We start from the raw sequence: 23,891 nt of genomic DNA on the forward strand, positions 1-23,891 counted from the left end.
TTTGAACGTGGTTGCCGGGACGGCCGTTTTGTTTACATTTGGTGCCTTCAGTGGATTTTGATCACTGATAACTTTTCACCAAAGTTAGTTTTCTGCAGGATATTCACAGATACCAACGATCAATCATGGACAAAAATCTTGACACAATAATAACGCGTAAGTTGAAATTTAACATTTAATATTTAACGCATGGTTCTGTCTCTGTGTATGGAGCAGATGTCTGTAGAGATGAATAATAATTGCACTGCTGCTGCTGCACCTGTTTTCAACATCTATTAATGTGATTAATGCCTTTTATTCATGGCTCGATGGAAGCATTAGACTTATCTTGTCCTTTAGTAAAAAAAAAAGAAGTAATATTGAAATGCTTATGCTTTTATTATTTGTCATATTTGCCGCCTAATTCTTCATTCTTTTATTTTTCTTTCCTGTTTTACTCTCAGACTTTATTTTTGTCTTGAATTTATCTCCTGGAAGCCAGTGTTTTTGTACTTAAGGGGACATATCATGCTCATTTCCAGGTTCATACTTTTGTGTTTCTACTAGAACATGTTTACATGCTTTAGGCCCTGCTGTTGCACTGCTGAGTGCGTTTTTTTTTTTACTCTATTGGTGTCTTCAAATGGGGTCCTGTTTATGAGAAGAGAAAATGTTGATATTCCCAACGGCCTCATCTTTTTCCTCTGTCATTATACCTTTGCATGTTTTGCATTATGTTACTCACTTGCTAAATTGTTGGCCTCTGTGGCTTCTAGATTGGTTAATATTGCCGTTGCTTAGCAGCAGTGTTCTCATGACTCAAACACTTAACGCCAAGCATATCGTGTACACGACTTCCCATGTTGTAAACACAAGTTCCCGAGTTTCATTTGAAGGCACCAGTAAACTGTAGCCTACTATTATCTATTAGATAGAGTACAGTTCATGGTTTGTGTTAAGGTAATGTTAGTACTCATTCAGTGGTTGCCTAGCAAAGGCCTAAATCTTAAAAAAACCCATTATTTTTCTGATACTGTCTGTCTGAAACGCTCCGTTTTAGCACCTGTCTCTTTAAGAAGCCCAGTCTGCTCTGATTGGCTTGTGAGAAAAATATGGTGCACCTTTGCAAAGGTAGTTCTCAAGCTGTGGTCGGTATATTCTAACGATGCTGCATGTGACATAGGAAGGGGAGACAAATCTGAATGACTTGTTGAATCACATGTTTTCTGATCTAGACAGCCCACAAATAACTGACAGGGTTGTCTTATTTCCCAGTTCCAGATACCCAAATGTACTGTATGTGCACAAGTACTGAAAAAGTGCATGATATGTCCCCCTTAAAAAGTGCATTGATATTATTATACGAGCAATATCTTACTGTGTTTGTGCTATCATTTTGCAGTTCCTGCATCAACAAAAAAATACGTGCTGTATAAGATGCCAGCAGACTGGGATACTCTGCCGGTGTATTCTGGTGTTGATGCTACCATACGACGTGACAGCTTCGCAGTTTACACAAAGAATAGAGGAGGCAGAAGCCTCGTCTACGAGGGCTACGTTCGGCCGCCTACTCCTGAGGAGCTGTCCATGTCGACGGTGCTGCGACCACCGAGGCAGGAGAGGTTCACGAAGAAGTATAAAACACTGCTGCAGAAGATCAGAGCCGATGAGGCCGAGGCTGAAGCTCAGGAACATATCACCTTAGAGTATGAAAGGGGCAGCGTGGCAGGTTTTGCAGCAAGCAGTGACCCAAGGGAAGGTGTTGTTGTCAGGGCAGAGCCGAGGACCACGCCAGGCGTTGAGGAGACAGCTGATGGATCAGAACAGCAGATAGAAACGGAGAAACGTAACAAAGCAGAAAATCCAAATGTGTCTCTGCAGAGGACGCAGTCCAACACCGATTACTCACTTCCAATGGACATCATCGACAGAAGAGAGAGTTTACACCCAGCACCACCTGGAGGAGGGACAGGAGAGGTTTTATCTTTTACATCTTGGGACACAGAGTACAAAGAGCTCTTGAACTTGTTGTATCCTGATCCAGATCCTTCCCAGAACAGTTCGGCTCCACCAGTCACGGCTGAGGATGGAGGGTCCTCCCCTAAAATCTACTCGGACCTGTGAAGGCTGAGAATCTTAACATATACTGTGAATAAATATTTTGAGCAGTGATTAAATTGTGCTTTTCTGATGTACTTTGGATGTTCAAACTAGGGCTGTCAATCCATTAAAATATTGAATCGCGATTAATCACACATTTTATGTGTTCAAAATGTACCTTAAAGGGAGATTTGTCAAGTATTTAATACTCTTATCAACATGGGAGTGGGCAAATATGCTGCTTTATGCAAATGTATGTATATATTTATTATTGGAAATCCATTTGCAACACAAAACAATGACAAATATTGTCCAGAAACCCTCACAGGTACTGCTTTCAAATCATAACATGGCAAACTGCAGCCCAACAGGCAACAACAGCTGTCAGTGTGTCAGTGTGCTGACTTGACTATGACTTGCCCCAAACTGCATGTGATTATCATAAAGTGGGCATGTCTGTAAAGGGGAGACTCATGGGTACCCATAGAACCCATTTTCATTCACATATCTTGAGGTCAGAGGTCAAGGGACCCCTTTGAAAATGACCATGACAGTTTTTCCACACCAAAATTTAGTTTGAAGCGGCAACAAGATGTCGAAAAATGTTGAACTCAAAGCTTGACTGACGTTGATCAGCCAAGTTAACGTCAACCACAATCTTTACCTAACCCTAACAAAGTAGTTTTGTTTCCTTAACCTAAACTTCCTGTGAAAGCACAGAAAAAGACACAGCTGACGCGTCCTAAACTGATGCCAGAGGGGAATCTAGAGCATCATAGTTTGAAGCATAGGGCCACTGACCAAGTGGCGGTATTTGACGAGTTGTGAGTGGGAATGTGTTGGTGTTATCAGATGTGAAGACTGTGAAGGTGAGAACTAAGTGGTTGGTTTGGCAGATGCACATCGGGTTAGATTTCCCAGCTATATTAAAGTGCAGGACACAGCTGCTTCCTTAAGCTTAAGCATCTGCTTCCAGTAGAAAAGCTCATCCAAAGCGTGTCCCACATGAGTTAATTATCAGTTTTCATGGCATGACTTAAGATTAAAGGTCAGGTCATAAGTGCCAAAACAACATATTGTCTCTGAGATTTCTGCCTCCACACCAGCGCAATTTATACAGTAGTGTTCACTGCATTGAAAATGTACATTACAAAAACACACCTTTCCACAAATAGTGTTTTATCTACACATACAGTCCACATAGTTTTGGATTAAACCTCATAAACTCTTACAAAATGCTGCTGCGTCACAACAACACGAACACGGAGCAGAATTGTTTTGCTTCCCTGCCTCCTGCACTATTTTTTCGGTGCCTCTTAATGGGTATCGATTTCCTCCATACAGGTCTGATTGATTTTGGTCGTCCTTACTGAATCAGGAGGCCAGAGATTAAAGTCCTGACCCTCTCACACAACAAGAACACACACGACTGATTCACTTGGGATGCCAAACCACGACTGTAATCAGTCTGTAAAGGTCACACAGTGAGTCCCAAGGACTAATAATACCTGTGGGGGCGAAGATCTCGCTGCTGTGGTTCTCTCTCTCTCCAATCACTAATGATGAGTTTGTTGCAACTCATCAGTTTCTCGTCCTTTCTCTCCCTGCAAACTAAAGACGTTGTGTTTCCATTTTGTCTTGGCAATTAGTGAATGCTGACGTAGTGTAAAACGCTTTGAGTGATCGGACGACTAGAAAGGCGCAATATAAGTCCATTTACACTGTTTTTTCCACAGACCTCTTGTCATTGTGTCCCATATATTGTTTTAGCCATGTAGGCTATGTACGTACAGTATGTTTTTAGCCATGCTAGCAGCATCAGCTCTAGGGATGCCAATAGCTGTGTTTCCATTTAATTGTCAAGTGAATTTTAAGCAAACTCTTGCAAAAAAGAAATGTCAATTAGGCGCGTTTACATCAACTGGTTTGGAACAAATAAACTCAGCTACAGTGTAGTTTGGTCCAAAGTTGGCGCTGTAGGCTACACTTGGCTGTAATCCACTAGTAAACAGAGTAGAAGGAGAAGTAGAGGTTGCAAACCAGAGACAAAACAAAAGTCGGCTTGTCCATCAAATCATTTACGAGAGAAAAATGGAGAGAGGTCTTGAGGAATTTGTTTAAATTGGGCAAGCTTTAATTGTTCTTTTATGTCAGATAGTATTGGCCATGTTTCAACAACTATTGGATGGATTTCCATGAACTTCTGTTAAGACATTCATGCTCCCCAGAGGATGAATCGTAATAGCTCTGCTGACTTTTCCTCTATAGCGCTGCCATGAGGCTGCTGTTGTTTTCTGTCTCTGTGTTTCTTCTTCAGGCTGAATCAGACGGTAAAGAACTTGTCTGTGTCCCGCCCCAAGGTCAAAGATAATAACTTAGTAAGTGGATAACTGGATTACAGGCATTCATGTTTGCTTGGTCATTCATCCCCCCAACACACACACACACACACACACACACACACACAGGCACACACACATATGTGAAGTGTGATATACACAAACTTCGTTATTGCCAGAAATTATCTTTTGCACAATCTTTTTCTGAGCACTTTATTCCTACAAAGTCAAGCTGCAGTTTATGTGATTCATTCCTCTCTAATAGCCTAACTCCAATATTAATAAGTTTCCTCAGCCATGTCGTAATCCCTGCACAAAAAAAACATTATCAAGGAATTACATATGCTGCAAACAAACCTTTTTTTTTTTTTAAATAAATAAATAAATGACTTTATAATCCATCAGAGGAATACAAATGTCATTTCACAAGACAGACAGAAGACGAGGCGAGAACAGACCTCTGACTTATTTCCCCAGCTGTCAAGTCTCAGACACTAAATCCATCTCTATGCTAGCCAGAGCTCTTATGCAAAGTCTTAGCAGTAGATTGGTATGAATGGCTGCATACTGTTTAGATGCCCTGCAGAGTTTCGCTGATGAAGTGCTCTGACATTGCAGTCACAGTGCTGTATCACCACTCGTGTGTTTATGTGGTGCATGTTGAAGGTGCCTTACTGTGGAATTTAAATACTGCAAAAAAGAAGGTTTTAGGGAGATGATTAAAATGATAGGAAAGCAGAAAGTAGACCAAGAGTGTGCAGTCATGCTAGCACCTCTGTGAGGCTGCACGGTGGAGTGCCTGTTCTCACTTCCAACTTGTCAAGGAGACACCCTTTAGTAACACTAGGTGATGAATATCAATGTACTAGTAGTATACTTGTAAGTGTACTACTTCAATACTTCTTGGGACCAAGTTGGCAAACTTTTTAGTTCATAAAAGTATACTTTTAAGTGTACTTTTAGTGTAAGAACAGTAAACTTTGAGTGCACAACTACATCTAAGTTGTATTTTGTAAAGCATGCTATACTATGAAGTGAACTATACTACAAGTGAACTTACATTTAGTTCACTAGTGTAGCCCACATTTTAGTTTATGAAAGCACACTCGTTTAATAGTTTTTACTGCAAGTGTACTTGTAAGTTTTCTTTCACTTAGTACTTAGCAAATGATTTACGTATTACATAAAGAGACTTTTGCTATTTGACTTGATATTATGTGATGAAAATTTGTTTTTCTCGCATGCCTCCACGGTGAATGGAGAATGGAAAAACGTAGAAAATTCTTGATGAAATGAAGTTAATTCATATCAAAACATACATTTACAAACTACTCTATCACAAAATAAGCATAAGCAAAATATACTTTTCTATATACTTGTCAGTATAAGCCAAGTATACTTAAGTATATCTCTGATAAGTACATAAAAAGTAAACTGAAAGCACACTCTTTTATTTAAAGTTTAGAAGAAGTAAACTAATGGCACGCTTGAATAAACTTATTTTTGGTAAGGGCAGTCGCGTGAGTCACGTTAGTCACCAGTCAGTGAAGTTAACGTCAACCACGACCATTTCTTAACACTAAGTCAGTGTGTTGCCTAAACCTAACTTCCTGTGAAAAACGAAGTTTATTTTGAAAGGACACTATGCATGTAATGAGCGTATATTGACACGCCGTCACCGGTCCGTCCAATAGTAATGCTAGAGGTCTCTGATGCTGTCGGTCTCTGATCCTGAGGGGCTCTGACCAAGCGGCGGTATTTGACGATTTGGGCGTGAGAATGTGTTACAATGACAATGCTAATATGCTGATGTTTAGCAGGTATAATGTTTACTATGGTAACCACCTTAAAAAAACAAACCAAAAAAACGGGGAACTTCCTTATATAGTCACGAAAATTTACTATTTTTGCACACCGACGTAGTGGTCAAGTTCCCCCTTAGCACCAGGTGAGAAAAGGTCCTGTTGCCGACCATGCTGCTGACACTAAGCAATGTTGTCCATGCTGTACCAAAAAACTGTTGACCTTAAAGTGAAGTGAACCCCACCTCCTCCAGGCCACATCAACTCCATCCTCCCTCCATGGTTCCCCACCTGGATCCCCACCCTCCATCTACCACCTCCCTTTGCCTGCACAGAGCCTCCCCTGCATTATTCACCACCAACTCTGTCACATCGGACAGACGCTGTGTGTGTGTTGTCATGTCACACTGCAAAGATAGAAGGAAAAACCCCAAACTGTTCATGCTCAGAAGGGCTACCCTCATCAAACCAGCAGCTGTCTCACTGACGGTGCACGTCTCTTTCCACTAGCTGCACATGTTTTGGTCAGGACAGCCCTGCTGACATCTAAGCCCGCTCTGCGAGAGGCTTGTCATCCTCGACAGCTCCGCTCACAGAAATGTCGCCGGAGGACATTAGCGCCTCTGCGCCCCTCCATTTTTTTTAATCGGTGAGACGACGACTCATTCACTGTTGAATGTGTTTAGTGATGTTTGATGTTATTTTTTATAGCCTTGGTTGGCAATTCCCACCACACTTTCCAGAGCGCCTTGAGGCTGTGATGCATTATGGATATTGTGACGCATGCACACGCTCTCTCATCTTAATCACCTTTGTGCAACTGTTTAGCACCATTACAATATGTAACTATCATTATGGCTTCATCTCCCCTATGATTTATTGAGTGTTATTTATGCGTCATGTGTATTCTGACGCATGGTTAACCCACTTTGCTGATCTGATTGGAGGTGCTACATACATAAACCATCATATCTCCTCTCAGTCCCAACGGGGGGGGAACGAGCTCTCAGCATGAACGCTGGCGTGTTTTATACCCGTATCATGACTGTCGCTCCACTAACCCACTCAGGGGGTTGTGACTCCGTTGTTCCTTCTCTTTAGAGGGTTGCTGTTTAATATTTATATGCAGTAGGCAATTTGAGGGGGGATGAGGGGGAGATGCCAACCCCCTAGTTAGCAAAATGACCAAAATGCATGACCCTTGTTAAACTGCCATCCCAGGGGCAGAGGGGTCGTTTAGTTGAATATGTTAGTCGGCTTGACTCATTAATCCTTCATCTGACTGAGGTTTGTGCAAGTTAAAATGTATGGCCCCGACCATGGCTCTGAAATATCAGTGAGTTAGAACCATGGCTCTGTCCAAACTAAAAAAATAAAATAAAAATAAATAATAATAATAATAATATTATTAATAATAATAATAATAATAATAATAATAATAATAATAATAATAATAAATAAAAAAATAAAAACTTCACAACTTTAAAAATATAGATTTTTTTATTTAAATTTGTATATTATAATTTTTACAATTGTATTTATTTATTAAACATGAATACAAATGTAAGTAGACAATTTGTGAGTACCCTACCTTTATGTGAATTCTATGGACTTCTGGTTCGTAGCACCGTAAAGAATTTAAAGATATATATAATATAAATATAACAAATATCTCGTCTTCTACACAAGTTGTAGCAGCCTGAGGTCTGTATTTGACCTGTAAGGACCTTAAAACGTTTACTTTTTTACTTACCTGTATATGTGCATAAATGATAGACACCAGCGCAATAAATAACAATATGAATGAAAACGTCCCTGAATTATATCCTTCTGTATGAATTATCATGGATGTCCCAAAATGAGTGTGTAAAACATTAATGCCTTTGGTCTCCCAGCTACTTTAACATTTAAATTTGTCAGACAGCTATGCTGTATTACGTCTCTGCGATTCTCTCGTAGTGAGTGGATACTTAATACGGTGGAAAAGCCTCTTTCCTCTTGGGAGATGTCACTCTCATCGGTACCTTTTTTATTAAGCTGTAGAAATGGTTGTAGCAGCTTTGTCTGCGTTCTCAGTCGGACTGAATTTGCAGGTATTAGTCTGAAAAAAAGGTCAAGTGTAAAGTGACTAATAGGATGAACTGGCGTTGGTACATAAGCGAGGGTAAGAGGTTGGTTGTAAATTGGGATGAAGTCAAACTAGTTCCTGGAGAGAGCAGGAAAGTAGGTAAATAAAAGTATTGCATATGAGAAATCTGTGTATATTACCCATCCGTTACAATTTATTGGCCAAAACCATCTCATTGTAGAGCTGCGTTTTCATTCGTATGGACTAATGAAGGGTTGGCAGTGCTAAAGCAATCAGCTGAAATATGTCATTTTTATGAAAAGGGAATTATTCTAATGCGTATTATGGGTGAGTCACCACTCCGAGGCCACATTTGCAAATGCTATCTCCCCACTGTTAATTAAGATAGGTGAACTGAAGAGCCTGGGAACTGGATTTCTCTCTGAATTAAACATACAAATGTGAATTGGCCGGTAGTAAAGCGACATTTTATTGTTCTTTAAACAGCGCTTTATATTGCAGAGGGAGGAGAGAGGAGTTTAGTACCCAGGGCCCCAACATGGGGAGGACCCTCCAAAAGCCTGAAACTAAAACTAGTAGTGGAAAAGTACAGCTGAAGCTGATGAAAATGTCATAAGTTTTGCCGGTATTTGGTCATAAACCAAAGTATTGGACACATTAAGGCCTGATGATGGTGCTATGAAGAGTTAAGGAATCACCAAAGTTATTAGAGTTCATCATGAGGGGAACATGACTGTCTGGACCAAATTTGGTGGCATTTTGGCAGTCGTCATCTTAGTTTTTGGCCGTCGCTATCTTGGTTTTCGGTTGTCGGCATCTTGGTTTTTGGCCGTCGCCATCTTCGTTCTTTGCAACCACAAGTGACACGAGCGGGTGGAGCAAAGTACAACCGAACACTGAATAAGACATTTTTAGGCGACCAAAATGTTAATATTAACTTTGATGAACTGAAAACACACTGTGAAAGGGTTAAAGTTGTTAGACCAAAGCACGGACAACGCCGTGTTAGCGACCTGTCAATCACAAGGTAGCCCCGCCCTTATGGTCTATTTGACTCTAAATAGGACCATAATTTACTAAATGAACATCATGCTGTATTGAAGAAGACTTGAAACTAGCGATTGAGACTATAAACTCATGTTTACAATGTTTACTGAGATAATAAATCCAGTGAGAAGTAGGCTCATTTTCTCATAGACTTCTATACAATCAGACTTCTTTTAGCAACCAGAGGAGTCGCCCCCTGCTGGCTGTTAGAAAGAATGCAAGATCAAGGCACTTCAGCATTGGCTTCACTTTTCAGACCTGGAGGTAGCCCACTGATGTTGACATACTGTACTATTACAAGGCCCAGAGTCAATAAGAGGAATTAAGAGGCAGCAGAGTTTAAAATCACCTGACGTGGCTGTGATGATGCTGACAGAGTCGCTGATGAGTGACAGGAACGATGACATCAGCTGCCACTCCGCTGTCTGTTGATGGCGTGCAGCTACAACATGGACACGAATGAATGAGAGCGCTGTCCTTGCACCAACTACAGAACACTTCACCCAATCACAGAGTCCCACTGGGGGGAGGAGAGCGCCTGCAGTACTTAGACTACACAAAGAAGCCAAACACTGAGGCACACTTAATGTATGCATGCTGCATGTACAGGCATGAATACAAAGTGTAATATGTTCATTAAAATGCATGTTTTGCTAATGCAGAGAGAGAGGTGGTGTGAATTTGCAGTCAGTGTTTCACATGCAGTCAAAGCAAAGATTTGACAGATTTTAGGGGGTTAAAAAGGTGACACCAGATGTACAACCACCATTCTTCACAATCTTTGTTCAGAGCTCAGGTCAGCTAAAGGACATCCGTCATTCTGCCAACCGGCATCACATGTCAAGGCCGAGGCTTTCAGTGTCACTTCATGCTTCAAAAATCAATTCCGCTGTGTAAAATAATGCACTAAAATAGCCTCAAACACTGGCAACAGCCAGGTATTTCAGGATTTTGGATTATAAAAAGACGGGACAGTCTAGTGCCTTTTTGATGCTACCACTGGAGGGCACCAAAGTTGTACATTTTCTAATTCTACAAACAGTGTCTTTAATTCATTAAAAATTAATAAAACCTCTAATTCCAACCACGAATGAGACAAATAATATATCAAACAAAAATTAGAGCAGGCAGATCTAAGAAAGGTTGTGATGGGGCAACTTGATCACACAGGAAAGCGTATAAATAGCACGACATTACACTGAGTTTCCGCATGTCATGAGGACTCATTTTAGGCTTTTGCTGTGTCATTTGTACACCACGCAAAAGAACTATGGTAACGTTCGCAGTTAAGGCAATAAAACCACTTAGTTAGGTTTAGGAAAAACATCATGGTTGGGCTTATGATAAGTACAGAAACCATACTTGCCAACCCTCACGATTTTCCCGGGAGACTCCTTAAACTGTTTCTGGCGCTGTACAGCGTGTCTAAGCTCTACTGTTTCCAGCTGGACGGCAATACAGCTAAGAACCGAGGTACTAACACCGAGAACGGCCGGTGTTAGCACCACCAAAATGTCCCGAAACTGCATTTCAAACGGTGCATGTTTCAATCTGCAACATATCTATCCGTCCTCCGGTGTGCTGTGGCCGGCGCGCGGCGGTGCGGCTCCTGCAGCAGACAGATGGCCGCCTCGCCAGGAGGAGACGGTAAAGAAGAGAGCTAGTAAGAGAGAGTCGGTATGCGTTAATTCTTGTCTCATTAGTGGTCTGATAAACAGTAAATTCATCTAAACTGTGTTGAAAAACGATGCCATCTGGTTGCCATGGTAATGAATAACGCCTGACTATTAACCATACCCCCATTATCTGTTTGAGAAAGAACGTTAACCAAAAAAACAGGAAGTAAAACTGGCTGGAGGGGGGCTTTAGAGAAAGTGTGTCTGTGCCGAACACTTAGTGTCTGATACGATAGATGGGAAAGAGAGGGATGACCGGTTGTGTCGATATATCGATATGCATTCCGTATACGTTCTCAGACAGCCTTTCTGCTCTGTGTATTCCCGGTGAACAAACAGGAGGGATGTTCAGCATGCTAACACCTGCTGCGTTGCTCTTTTGCCTCCTGCCAGTGAGAAGAATAGCTGTGACAAGGTGACTGGCTCCGGAGAGACAAACTCAGATGAAACCTCTTGAGCCCCGCTCGACAGGCTCGTCCAGATGACAAAGGACCAAATGGCAGGCTTTTCATGAAAAAGCCACAAACCGTCAGCATTGTCACCTTTTGTCATTTATTTATGTCTTTTTCAGAGATTTATTCAGCATAAGGTCAAAGATTTTCAGATTATAGCAGCAGGCCTGAAGTGAACTCTGAGGAGAGATGCAGACGTACTTCAACACTGAGTCAGTTTATCCAACTCTCATATCGTCATCCACTTAGGAAAATATTTAATTTCAAACAAATTTGTTTTGCGGCGTGGAAAGATTGTAATTAACAGGTTCCACCTTGAACAACCTGCAAAAGAGAGTCAGGCAGCAACATTTAATTGCAGTTTTAAAAGCCTCGAAAACAGCTTTAACACCATCCTGGGACTCTAAAGGTCCGTATTGCTGAGCAGAATAATGAAATACTTTAAGACTCTGGTGTTAAAGCCTACAGGGCAGTAAAGGAGACATCTCCTTCCTAACTCCAAGTGAGGTTGAAATGTAGCTCTGATCCTGATGGGCTGGGATGCCAATCTCTCAGAACCAGGACATTTCTGTGACACCACGTCTCTTATAGCGTTAATTACTGGAAGAAATGTAGTAAATGAAAACTCATTGGATGGTGGGAAATCTTCTCATCAACTTATATGGGAAGAATGACACCAGACAGGTGCAAAGTGATAATGACGCCAAATTCACACCAGAATAGTGACGAAGTGCGGCCTGCGGTGAGCTGCCATGCAAAGTCTATGGCAAAGTGCAGCTGAACTGACGCTACAGGTCCGGCGAGGACACTAGGGGATGCGCTTGGTCCAAGTTTCGTGAGCCAGACGCGTTGTGCTGGATGGGCTCAGCGAGCAGGAGTTGGGAGAGGTGCGATCAGTAAACAGAGTCCTGTTACACCGTGACATATTGACCTTTGTTACAACAAATGTATTACCGTCTGAAACACATGAACACGCCTGGTGGCAGCAGAAAAATCGGATTATTGTGGGGAGCCTCATTTTGCTGCTGCCTCGTGTGAATTTGGTGTAAAATGTCTCTTCCAATATATTCAATACAAACCATGGAAAATCAGCAGTGATTTTTAAAAGGATCTGATTCTATGTCCAGTATGCATCCACAGTTCTCTGAGGTTCTCTGTGATGTGCAAAATGCTTCCAGTAACAGGAAGTGAAGAGAAACACGCTGCAACTGAGCTGCTGATCAAGAACAGAATCTGTCAAAGAAAGAGAGAAAAAAAAATCAATACTCATTTAAACTACAGTAAAACACAAACTGGAATCTGTCCAATCAGCCATATCAGTCTGACACCACTGCTGCACGGCTCCTTTGAAAATCATCTCAACATGCAGCACGGACCGATTTCCCAGCAGCCACTTCTTCGGCTCTCCCTCTCATGTTCCTCTTCCTCACAGTCACATCACACGGCGGTCAGCCTCACTTTGACAAGCGCATCCTGACATGCACCGCTGCAACGGCGACGCACCGTGCATAATGATTGTTGGCATGTATCGATGATGCTAACTTGTGTGAGCACCACGACGATTGTCTGATCTTCTTCTCTGACTCCAGTGTCTCGTGGGAATGCAGCAGACGAGGAAAAGCTGTGTGAGCACAATGACTTTAACAGGCCTCCCAGCATTCACACAAACAGCCTTCAGAGTCATTACAAACGCACTGACTCAAATTAAATTGCAGGAATATGTGCAGCAGATCCTGATCTCTTGGTTTTATCATTCGCTGCTTGCAGCGTCCCTCCTTCCTCTCACCTCTGTCTCTCAAAGTTATTCCAGCAGTGTGCTCCTCTCCCTCTGCTCTGCTCAGATAACAAGCAGCTACACTCATCTGCTGACTCCTCTTCACCCAAAGCAACGCTTATCGTCCTTAAACACACCACTCCTGTGAAACTAATTATTGCGCTGGCTTTCTGCCGCTTTGTCGCCGGACCAGTAACGTAAAGAAGAGAGTGAGGATTTTCACCCAAGCCGGTCTCTTCTTGTCCTTTTGACTTCTCTCTCTCTGTGAATCCCACTTCAGATGTTTCGATGTTAATCTGAACCCCGTGCATGTTTTCTCTCCTTCTAACAGTAAATATTAACACCGACAGTGAAGTGTTTAACTCAGGCAACACTGCCAAACATCTCTAGTAGTAACAGCAATTGCATCCAAACTTCCCTCCCACACATTACAAGTGAGATATTTACACGTTTGGTTTGCACTTGACCATATGTTTGAAAATAGAAATTGGTGTTTCTTTTCACAGGATACATTTTATTTTGTACTGCCCCTATTGAACTTTGCTGTGAGTACTTTATATACCACGTGGCCTCTCAGCCCGTTCTCATTTTCAGAGCGTAAATTACAGACTCTTTGTCACGGCCATCGGCGTTGTAGCATTACTGGGAGTAATTCATAAAAAAGATGCAGAAAGAGAAACAGGACTCTTCTGTCGTTGAGTGGAAGAATCCTTTTGAGTTGAGTGGCCTCACGTCGTCTTCATCTTGGCCAAAAAGTTGCACTCGAACACACCACAAAGACTACAGCCGACGGCCAGTTAGCACGTACGTTCTGCGCCTGTGTGAGATGAAATAACTCTCCACGCCAGCAGACAGCGGTAGTCTGAAGTCATCATTCAAAAAGGGAAACAGGAAGACCGAGGACTGAGGATATACAAGCTGTTGTTATGATACGTACATGAAACAAAGCGGCGTTTGCCGACCATTTTCCCACCCCTCTCACTCACCGCTTAGCTTCATTCCAGATGTCGCTGTGAAAACATCTGTTTGTTGGATCGATCAGATGAGATGAAGATGAAAAATGAGAAGAGCCTTCTGTGTGTGTCCTCTTGACTTTACTCGTTGGCTTGCTTTACTCACGTCCGTTTCTCTTCTCGTGCACTGAAGCTGAACCACCAATCACCGTCGAGCTCTGCCGGCTCTGCCCATGTTGGAAAAACTTCCAACACGGGCAGATAAGAGCTGACGGTGCGGGACACAGCACAAAAACTCGGCCGACAGACGCTCACCGACGGCCCCAAACTGTCCGGCGGCCGACCGTCGGCTTGCAGTGTCAGGACCATTACAGGGTCTCTGGAAAGGAGCTGAAAGACCAAGACGTTCTCATCCCAACTCATCACACACCGCCGCTTTGTCACGCCCCTTGGCGTCACGCCCCTTTTTGGCGTCATTAGGATTAGGCAACAAAACCACTATAGTTAGGTTTAGGAAAGAACAACATGGTTGGGCTTAAAACTTCTAACATTGTGAACACGGGACACGAACGAACAGCTGACTGTAACATGACGCACGGGACATGAACAGCAGTCTCCTGGATGAAAGCCTTGGACCCATCCACCCACCTGGTGCATCTCTTTAAACTACGTCACCACACTCCTGGCACACTTACTCGGAGCGTTTACTGTTGCTTTGGATTACATTGTAGTTAATGGAACGCCTGGTGTGTTTCATAAAAGGTACCTTGTACGGCGGTAACGAACGCCGACGGCCCAAACAAAGCTTTTGTATTTGACGCCCTGGGAATGAGAACGGGCTGGAAAGACAGATGGACAAAAAGTTCTTCCATCCTGTTTGTCTTTTCAGTAAAGCCTGAAACACCAGGGAGGGATAAATGTTAATTTAGCCGTAATAACACCACTAATGTCAGCACATCTGCAGCAAACTGATTTGATTGCGATACATTGCCTCCACATTCTACACGACATCTTAATTCAAGACAAAAACACAGATGATAGATTGTGTGCATCTCCACCACACGAGCTGTCGTACATACATTGATTGATAGATTAACGCTGCCTGCTGGTCACAGAAGCTGGACTGTGCATACATCAGTATTTCGCAGAGATAGGTTGGGCTTCTGGCTTGCTGCGCCAAGAAGGGCTGATTGAAATCTGATGGATAATTTATGTTGTGGAGGTGAGCCTGTAATTTCCAGGGGAGCAGTAGTCTATGTGCTTGGCTGGCCACCATGAATGATTAATACATAAACATTATTCATAACTTTCCCTCATAAATTTAGCTGGTCATTAAATCTGCCAGCCTCCACACAGGTGGAGAGAGAGAGGATGAGAGTGTGAGCAGACTGGAGAAATCTCAGGAATGTGATTCTTATCGTCCCTCGTTCAGTTCAGCCTTACAAACTTTCTGTTGTTTTTTGGAACAGCAGCGTAATGTGGTGGTTAAACAGGCTGTTAACATTTTCAGTCCAGCGGTTTGAACTAATTAGCAGCTAATTAGGCTGCGTATGCATCGTCCCTCTGAGAGATGTTTCTCCAGAAAGCTACTGATCACCAGTAGGTGACAGAAAGAACTGTAGATTGATTGACTTCTTCGCTAATGAGTGCTGGAAATACACTCAGACAAAGAGAAATGTCTTAATACACCAGCAAGGACTAGATACCTTTTAAATAAATGTGATCCTGCATTTACCAGCTGTTATCTGAGGAGTTATTGTGGTGGTTTGGTGAAGCCAGGTGCATAGAAGACATCTACATCCACAGGTCTGTTGGTTTGTCATTAGCTTAGCTGCAGTTAAAGAGGACATATACTGAAAAACTGACCTTTTGTGTATCTGAGGCCTGCACTACGAAGCAGGATCTGGAGTTCAGGGTGATGCAAGAGTGTTTTTTCCTCCTGTCAACCCTCAGAGGACTGTTTCATAAAGGTGTCTCTTATTGTGAAAAGCCTGTCTTGAATGAGCTGAACTGAACCAGGATCGGGCGTCAGTCCACCAGTGAGTGATAGCAAAATTATACTCAGACAAAAGAGGAATTTGACTCTAAATGGGACCATAATTTACTAAATGAACATCATGCTGTATTGAAGAAGACTTGAAACTAGCGATTGAGACCATAAACTCATGTTTAAAATGTTTACTGAGGTAATAAATCAAGTGAGAAGTAGGCTCATTTTTTATAAACCTCTATATTCTCTCTGTCACCAGAGTCTCCGCCCCCTGCTGGCCGGTTGAAAGAATGCACCTCAGCATTGGCTCCTCCAGGTGAACCCTCTGATCTCTGGACTGACAGGTAAGGCTGCTACATGGTTAATTATTATGGCATACTGCTGTATAAATGTGCTGGTATTTGGTTGCAGTTTAATGTTGGCCTTTTGGCTTCTATAAGCTATGTGAGAATCTTTTTATTTTTTTTATTTGGAAGCCTTCTGTGTGTCTAAAGCAGGGGTCAGCAACCTGCAGCTCTTTAGCCCCTCTCTAGTGGCTCCCTGTGGATTTATAAAAATGGAAATGAATAACTGTTTTTTTGTTTACTTTTTTCATTTTTATTTATCGTTGTTGTAGGTCTATGGTACGACGGAGTATTAGGGCCACATTGAGGAAAAAAAAATCAATCTGAGCTTTCAAGAATAAAGTCATAATATCACGAGTATAAAGTCATAATATTACAAGAATGAAGTCATAATATTACAAGAATGAAGTCATAATATTACAAGAATGAAGTCATAATATTACAAGAATGAAGTCATAGGTTTACAAGAAAAAAAGTAATAATATTATGAAAATAAAGTCAGAAGTTTAAGAGAAAAAAAGTTGTATTATTATGAGAATAAAGTCATAATATGAAGTAGTAATTTTACGTGTTATTTTCTTTTTTTTCTCGTTAAGTTAAGACTTAATTCTTGTAATATTACGACTTTTTTTTCTCGTTAAGTTATGACTTTATTCTCGTAATATAAGGACTTTTTCTCTTTAAGTTATGACTTTAATCCCATAATATTACGAATTTTTTTCTCCTAAAGTTATGACTTTATTCTCGTAATATTACGACTTTTTTTCACGTAATATTATGACTTTATTCTTGAAATCTCATAATTGTGTTAAAGGCTTGGTCCTTGTCTCAGTTTCAAGGCCTTGCAGACGTCTGGTTGTAGCACTGGACTCTGTGATTCAGTATATATATATATATATATATATATATATAAATCCTGTATAGACCTGGACCAGGACTCAGCTCACAGTTCAGTATATCATGACCTTTTATAGACTCTGTTCATCAAGACACTTTTAATTATTGGAAATATATATATCTGTCAGTTATGACTTTTACTAATCAATCACTGTAGGCCCGGGAGTGGAAACCTATTGCAGGATTAAATTGCACTCACTTTTATGGTGCAGTTATGTTATTTATTTGAAGTGGTAGCAAATTAGGGTTCATCAGGTTCTACATGATAACCAGCCGAAACACAGACAGCGCAGTTAAATTTAGATTCCTTAACCAATTTGCAGATTTGTTGATCATGATTGCACGTGTGGTGGTTAGTTTTTAAGGTTAGTGAAAGATTGTTGTTGGTCTGCCCCCTCCTCGACTAATAGTGTCATTGTGGTCTCTCTTGAAAAAGATTTTCAAAAGGTGCTCGCTCACCCCTGAAACAAAGAGTTGACTTTTTGGTCTTTTCTGTCTTTTTGACACTTTATTCTCCGTTTGAAGATTTCCCATCAGTTCCCACATCGATGACAGCAGACTTTAATTGAGGCAGACATGAATTTAGAGGGTCTCAGTTGGAGCATATGGGACTCTCTTCACTGTCGCAGCCCTGCTCTGTGATTCAGGCTGTTAGAGTTAAAGTCCTGCCTCGATCAGCTTTAACTACAGTACATGTGAATCGATCAGTTTGTCTCTGAAAAGCTGTTTGTTTTTCCCCAAAACCTGCGTCTTTCAACCACAAGGTGTTCCCCTGCTGCCACCAACCTTAAATAACCATGATGCATTTCTTCTGATTTGTTGGTGAAAGCCACGACAGATTGTTTCAATGTCAACTTGCTTATTTGCATTGTATGAAATCACCCTCAAATACACACACATGGTGAGACGCCAACAGGCCCTTTTTCATTGGCTGATCATTAATGCAGGAGCTTGTGTTTCCCCTGGCTTGGAATCAATAAAGGTTTAGACACATGCAGCGCTTAAGTTGGATAGTCTATAAATAGCCCAGCTTGGGGTTTAGCCCACGACTGGGTGGGATGATGGATGGCAGAGGGGTGACGGCGTTTTTTCGATAGTGGAAGTGATATAAAAGCTTCAAAAGACCAACTCTCCAGGGCGTCTGGGAAAGGTTAGGGCGTTTTGACCAGAAGGTGCATTATCTCACCTTCAGCGGCTGCCAAAGTGCTCCTCTTCTTCCTCTTTTTATTTGCTGGACCTGACTTCAGATCAGCTTCAGAGCCAACACATCATTACCCGGGAAAAGAAAAGTTCCTCCTTTCGGCACAAAACAGCAAAATGAGCCTCCTGCCACTCATTTGAAGTTGTCAAAGTTTCCCCTAAACAACATTGATTGACTTTTAACTGACTTTGCGCCGGGCTTGTTATCAGCGTGGATGTGCTGACTCCGGCTCACATCCCTCATGTAGCATCTCAACCCGGGCCTCGCCGCTTCCGCATTAGCACTTTAAAGCACATCTGTTGGCTGCCAGGGCAATTACTGCCACAGATACGATGATTTCACATGAAGATTTTTTCCCAATCGTAGACGGAAAATGAGGCTGGAATTTAAAAATGAAGGAACTAATGATGGAGCTGGAAAGATGTTTAGGAATGGAGGGAAAAAACTCAAGATTTCAGAGGAGGAATATATCAGGCGTTATGAATCTTACGTGCTGCTCTCCTCAACGTTGTACTTGTTTTTGTGCTGACCCACATTTCCTGTTGGTTTGCCTCGGAGGACTTGGCTTTGTTTTCAGGGTTGCATCTCTCCGTCTGGCCATTTCAAACAAAAAAGGCATTTTCTAAACAAAGCCATATGCTGCGCTGCAGTCCTCTCTCTCTCCATCACTCAGAAACACACTCTGACTTTTGCAGCTTTCACACTGAAGAGCCACGTTTCAAATGGTAATTTTGACCGAATTTGTCAGTTTTTGAGACAGTTTGTGCATTTTGTATCAACTATTTAATGAAATATACAACGCAAATAATCAAAATGACTATAAAAGAGTCAAAGATCCAGCCGGAATTGATGACTGGCTTAAAGGATAATTATTTAGAGTATAGGAGAATAGTTGTTCGCAATTAATTGCAAATTATGACATTTTTTTTCTGTTCAAAATGTACCTTTTAAAGGGAGATTTGTCAAGTATTTAATACTCTTATCAACATGGGAGTGGGCAAATATGCTGCTTTATGCAAATGTATGTATATATTTATTATTGGAAATTAATTAACAACACAAAACAATGACTAATATTGTCCAGAAACCCTCACAGGTACTGCATTTAGCGTAAAGAATACGCTCAAATCATAACATGGCAAACTGCAGCCCAACAGGCAACAACAGCTGTCAGTGTGTCAGTGTGCTGACTTGACTATGACTTGCCCCAAAACTGCATGTGATTATCATAAAGTGGGCATGTCTGTAAAGGGGAGACTCGTGGGTACCCATAGAACCCATTTTCATTCACATATCTGGAGGTCAGAGGTCAAGGGACCCCTTTGGAAATGGCCATGACAGTTTTTCCTTGTCAAAATTTAGTGTTAAGTTTGGAGCGTTATGTAACCTCCTTCATGACAAGATAGTATGACATGTTTGGTACCAATAGATTCTTTAGGTTTTCTAGTTTCATGTGATGCCACTTCACTCTAGCTTTAAAACTGAGCCCGCCTACAACCTGTGAAACTTTGATTGCGTTACTGCGTTAAAGAAATTAGTGGCGTTAAACAAATGTGCGTGACCAGGAGCGATTTTGTTTAAAAGAACAAACGTAGGAAGATAAGTGCATCTCCAGTCTGATCTGGAGCGCACAGCTGATAGGTAACCTACGTGGTTTGTTTACATGACGTAACAGAAGTGCATATAACGGATGCAGTATGGACACAGTGAAGGTGATTTCTGGGCCTCGGTGTGCCGCACCGGTTGCACCATCGTTATTTACGCACTGCACGTGTTCTGCGAGGTAAAATTACAGCTCTTTTCAATGGAGTGTGGTGGCTGGAGAGCATAGATAACGGCTTCAGTTCCCTGCCAGAAAGGGCTGTCTGACGGCGAGTAAAGCGGTGAAAATATTCTAAATATAGCGTACACTTAAACTGATATTGATTTTTTTTTTTAGGTGTCTAAAATACAAAGTCCCTGAGTGTGGACAGTGGGATTGGGCCAAGCAGTACCGTCTGGAGTGCTGAGATCACAAATGGGTCCGGCTCCGATCTTGTCCTTTTTGTTCCTGCATCCATTGTTGTTACTCAGCTGTCGAGTGTTTCTTGCTGCTGGCTGACTGCTGACACAGTTTAAGTGGTTTCTCCGCTCTTATCGCGACATAATCGGCGGCGTATAGCAGCAGTTTTGGAGTGCACCCAGGTATCACAATGACGGCCCGCCCTCTGCTCAGTGCACAGTCAGTGCTATCTCACCGTCTCTGAGCCTTGTTGTGTGGGAGATTTACATGAATGAATACAGATTTATATTTCACTTCCACTAAAAACACACAGATGCTTTTATAAACAGTCTGTCTTAAATGCTTTAATTGGTTTTTGGGGAAAATCTGCAGAAAATCATCTCAGGAAGAATCTAATTGGCTTAAGTCATTCAGCGACCTGGACAGACGTTTAAGCCCAGATCGTAAATTAGAAACCGTTCTCACATCCCAGAACACATTAATATTAAACTTCCTCCGGTCATTAAGAAACCCATAAGCTGTAAGTCCAAGCTCTGTTTTGCATCTGGAGCAATGAAAATTAAAACCAAACAATTACACAGAATTATTGTTCATTGCATATGCTGATAGAGAAATTAGACTTTTTAATTGGCACTATTCATGCGCTTCAGTTTGGATCCTCATTCAAATGAATTCAAAGTTTCTGTTCAGTAATTCCACTGCTGTTATTGTTCAACTGTTTTCCCCATTTATTAATATGTTTTGAGAAGTACCAAACTTCAGGAAAACTTTTATATATAATGAAATCTCCTTTTTTTAGATGGAGTGAGTTAGCCCCGAAGTTAGTGACAACTTTGGCTCCGGTTCTAACGTGGACCAGATACTTTTAGTGACAAGTTGCCCCTCCTCATCTACCGTCAAGTACCATATAGAGAGCTGAAGTCCCGCCCCTTCCGGTGGACCACCATGGGACCTTATTTAGGAAAGAATATGAACGGTAGTCACCGGAGAGAGACAAATAATTCTTTGATCCTGTTTGAATCACGTCATGAATCACACATATGATGTTTGTCAGTTTTAGTAAAGAAAGTCTCAGTTTATTGTAAAACTGTTGAAGTATCAGACTGTGAAAATACGTAATTAGAAAGACGACACGTAGTCACGTAGTGACGTCTCTCTCTCTCTAAAGCTACGATGCCTGTGTGTTTCCTGCTGGGATGAACTCACACCAGCAACGAGTCTGACTCGTTCTTTCTCTTCCCGGCTGATAAAAAGACCAGGACTCGCTGGATAAAACACATCAGGACAGATAACGTTTCGTCTCTGCGTGGAACATCGCTAAGTTACCTAGCTAGTGTTGGTGACGTTTATTGTGCGAGACGAGAGATGTAGTTCACTGAGCGGTTTCACATAAAAAAACTAAATGATACAACCACAAACTGAGACTTTCTTGACTTGAAAAATTATCTTTTAAACTGACAAACATCATATGTGTGATTCATGGCTCAATTTAAACAGGATCAAAAATATTCATCCCTCTCCGTTGACTACCGTTCCTATTTTTTCCGAAATAAGGTCCCATGAGGTCCACCGGAAGCGGCAGGACTTCGGCTCTTTATCCCTCTGTTGCTCCGGCCGTGAGCTTTGCAGCACCCCTCACCCAGACCTCACCGCTTCCAGGGGCCGTGGTGCTCGCTTCGCCCTCTCTCCCTGCAGGGAGGGACGGGGCTCCCGGCACGATTTTCAACCTAGGCGGACTGTCCTCAGTGGGAGGGGTCTGCAGTGACGTCGACAAACCAACTGACTCGTTTTGAAACACGGACCCTGTCTTGTTTAGCTAGTTTTGACTTTCTTGCTGTGTCATGTCATATCTATACAACTAATGTGTTTATGATTAGTTTGTTTACAAGAGCACAAAGTTCTTCATAGATTTAAGTCGACTGATGAGTCACTGATGATGATTCAAGTCATTAACTTTCAGGGGGCAGCCCTACTGGCACATTTCTGCACCCAAGTGGCCAAAAATGAATTGATTCAGCTTTAAGTAGGACTTAACTTTGTTATTATTTAACATACTGGAAGGTTAAAACACACAGATGTTGATAGGAGAACTAACATTACACAATAGCTTTTAAAAGAAGATGGGACGAGGTTTGTTGATAGCTCGGTTTGCTTGTCAACAGCAAAGTAAAAAAAAAACAAAAGCGCTCTGCGTAACAGATGCACGTAACAGATCTGGGTGTCATTGAGAACTTGGCAGCGAGGCCGGCTTTGCATCGTAATTTCAAACAAGCCTCCCGAGTCTTCAGAGCACCGGAGGAGACAGCTGCCAATTCAGACTGCCTCGCCTCTCCGCTGTGATGGATGAGCCTGCCTCCTTCTCTCATCTTGCTCGTGTAATTGAGGCTTCAGCTGTTGTCACGCCACGCGGTCGTGGTCATAACGGAGAAGGTAAAGAACACTGCCCTGCACTCAAAGTGAAAACGGAAAGTTTGGCTGGATCTATTTTTTGGTCATGATATCTTGTTGAAAAATGTGTTCAGTCAACATGATTGAGCCACCTCCAGCAGACGGGTGAAGTAGTTTATAGGCATACTGCAGTTTTTAGACCTCTTCCCTTGGCGTCCTTCCAGGAAGTAAGTGAAAAATCACCCTTGGCGTGTGGTTATGGTGGAGTTTTCACAGGTAATCAAATTTGTTTGATTTAGTTTAGTGTCAGAGGGCAGAACAGAATTATGTAAATGAATCCAACCAAGAAGTCTGATGACTTTGCTATCAGCGCGGCTTGAAGGATGGCAATGTCAGTGTATCAGTCGGTTGGTCCACCGCTTTGGTCCAGACTCAGATATCTCAGGAACTATTAAATACATTGCCATGAAATTTTGTAAAGACATTCATTGATCCCAGAGGATGAATCCTACTGACTCTGGTGATTCGCTGACTTTAACTCTACCGCCACCAGCCAACCCAATCTCCCTCCCAACTTGTTAAATACCGCCGCTTGGTCAGTGCCCCTCAGTGTCCGATAACAACGCACCCTTTAGTGACTGTATGCGACGCACCGGGCTTTCAACTAACTCCAATGTAAACCCATCTGCGTCATTATTAGACGCTTAGAACAACAGATGTAGTATATTGTGAAAAGCCGCTCTGGGTGGGTGGAAGGGGAGGATGGATAGGTCAAACAAACACTGGATCTTGTTACGTAACTTACGCATTACGCCAGTAACATAACAAGCGCAGTTATTTTACGTAAGAAACGTACTT

General features: G+C 42.0%; 2 protein-coding genes across 2 annotated transcripts in view; both read left to right on the forward strand.

The window, feature by feature from the left end:
* The window catches only part of gria4b (glutamate receptor, ionotropic, AMPA 4b), a 185,227-nt gene that overhangs the window by 19,972 nt on the left and 141,364 nt on the right, over positions 1-23,891 (forward strand). Inside the window, exon 3 of the mRNA XM_037748409.1 lies at positions 16,461-16,545. The gene's annotated coding sequence lies outside the window, so the exon portion shown is untranslated. The remainder of the gene's footprint in view (positions 1-16,460; positions 16,546-23,891) is intronic.
* On the forward strand, positions 18-2,151 carry LOC119475575. The gene is made up of 2 exons (XM_037748410.1): positions 18-156; positions 1,382-2,151. The coding sequence occupies exons 1-2, from the start codon at positions 126-128 to the stop codon at positions 2,101-2,103; spliced, it is 753 nt and encodes a 250-aa protein (XP_037604338.1). The 5' UTR covers positions 18-125; the 3' UTR covers positions 2,104-2,151.

Source organism: Sebastes umbrosus, chromosome 17 (assembly GCF_015220745.1).
Source record: "Sebastes umbrosus isolate fSebUmb1 chromosome 17, fSebUmb1.pri, whole genome shotgun sequence".
In the NCBI taxonomy this organism is placed as follows: domain Eukaryota; kingdom Metazoa; phylum Chordata; class Actinopteri; order Perciformes; family Sebastidae; genus Sebastes; species Sebastes umbrosus.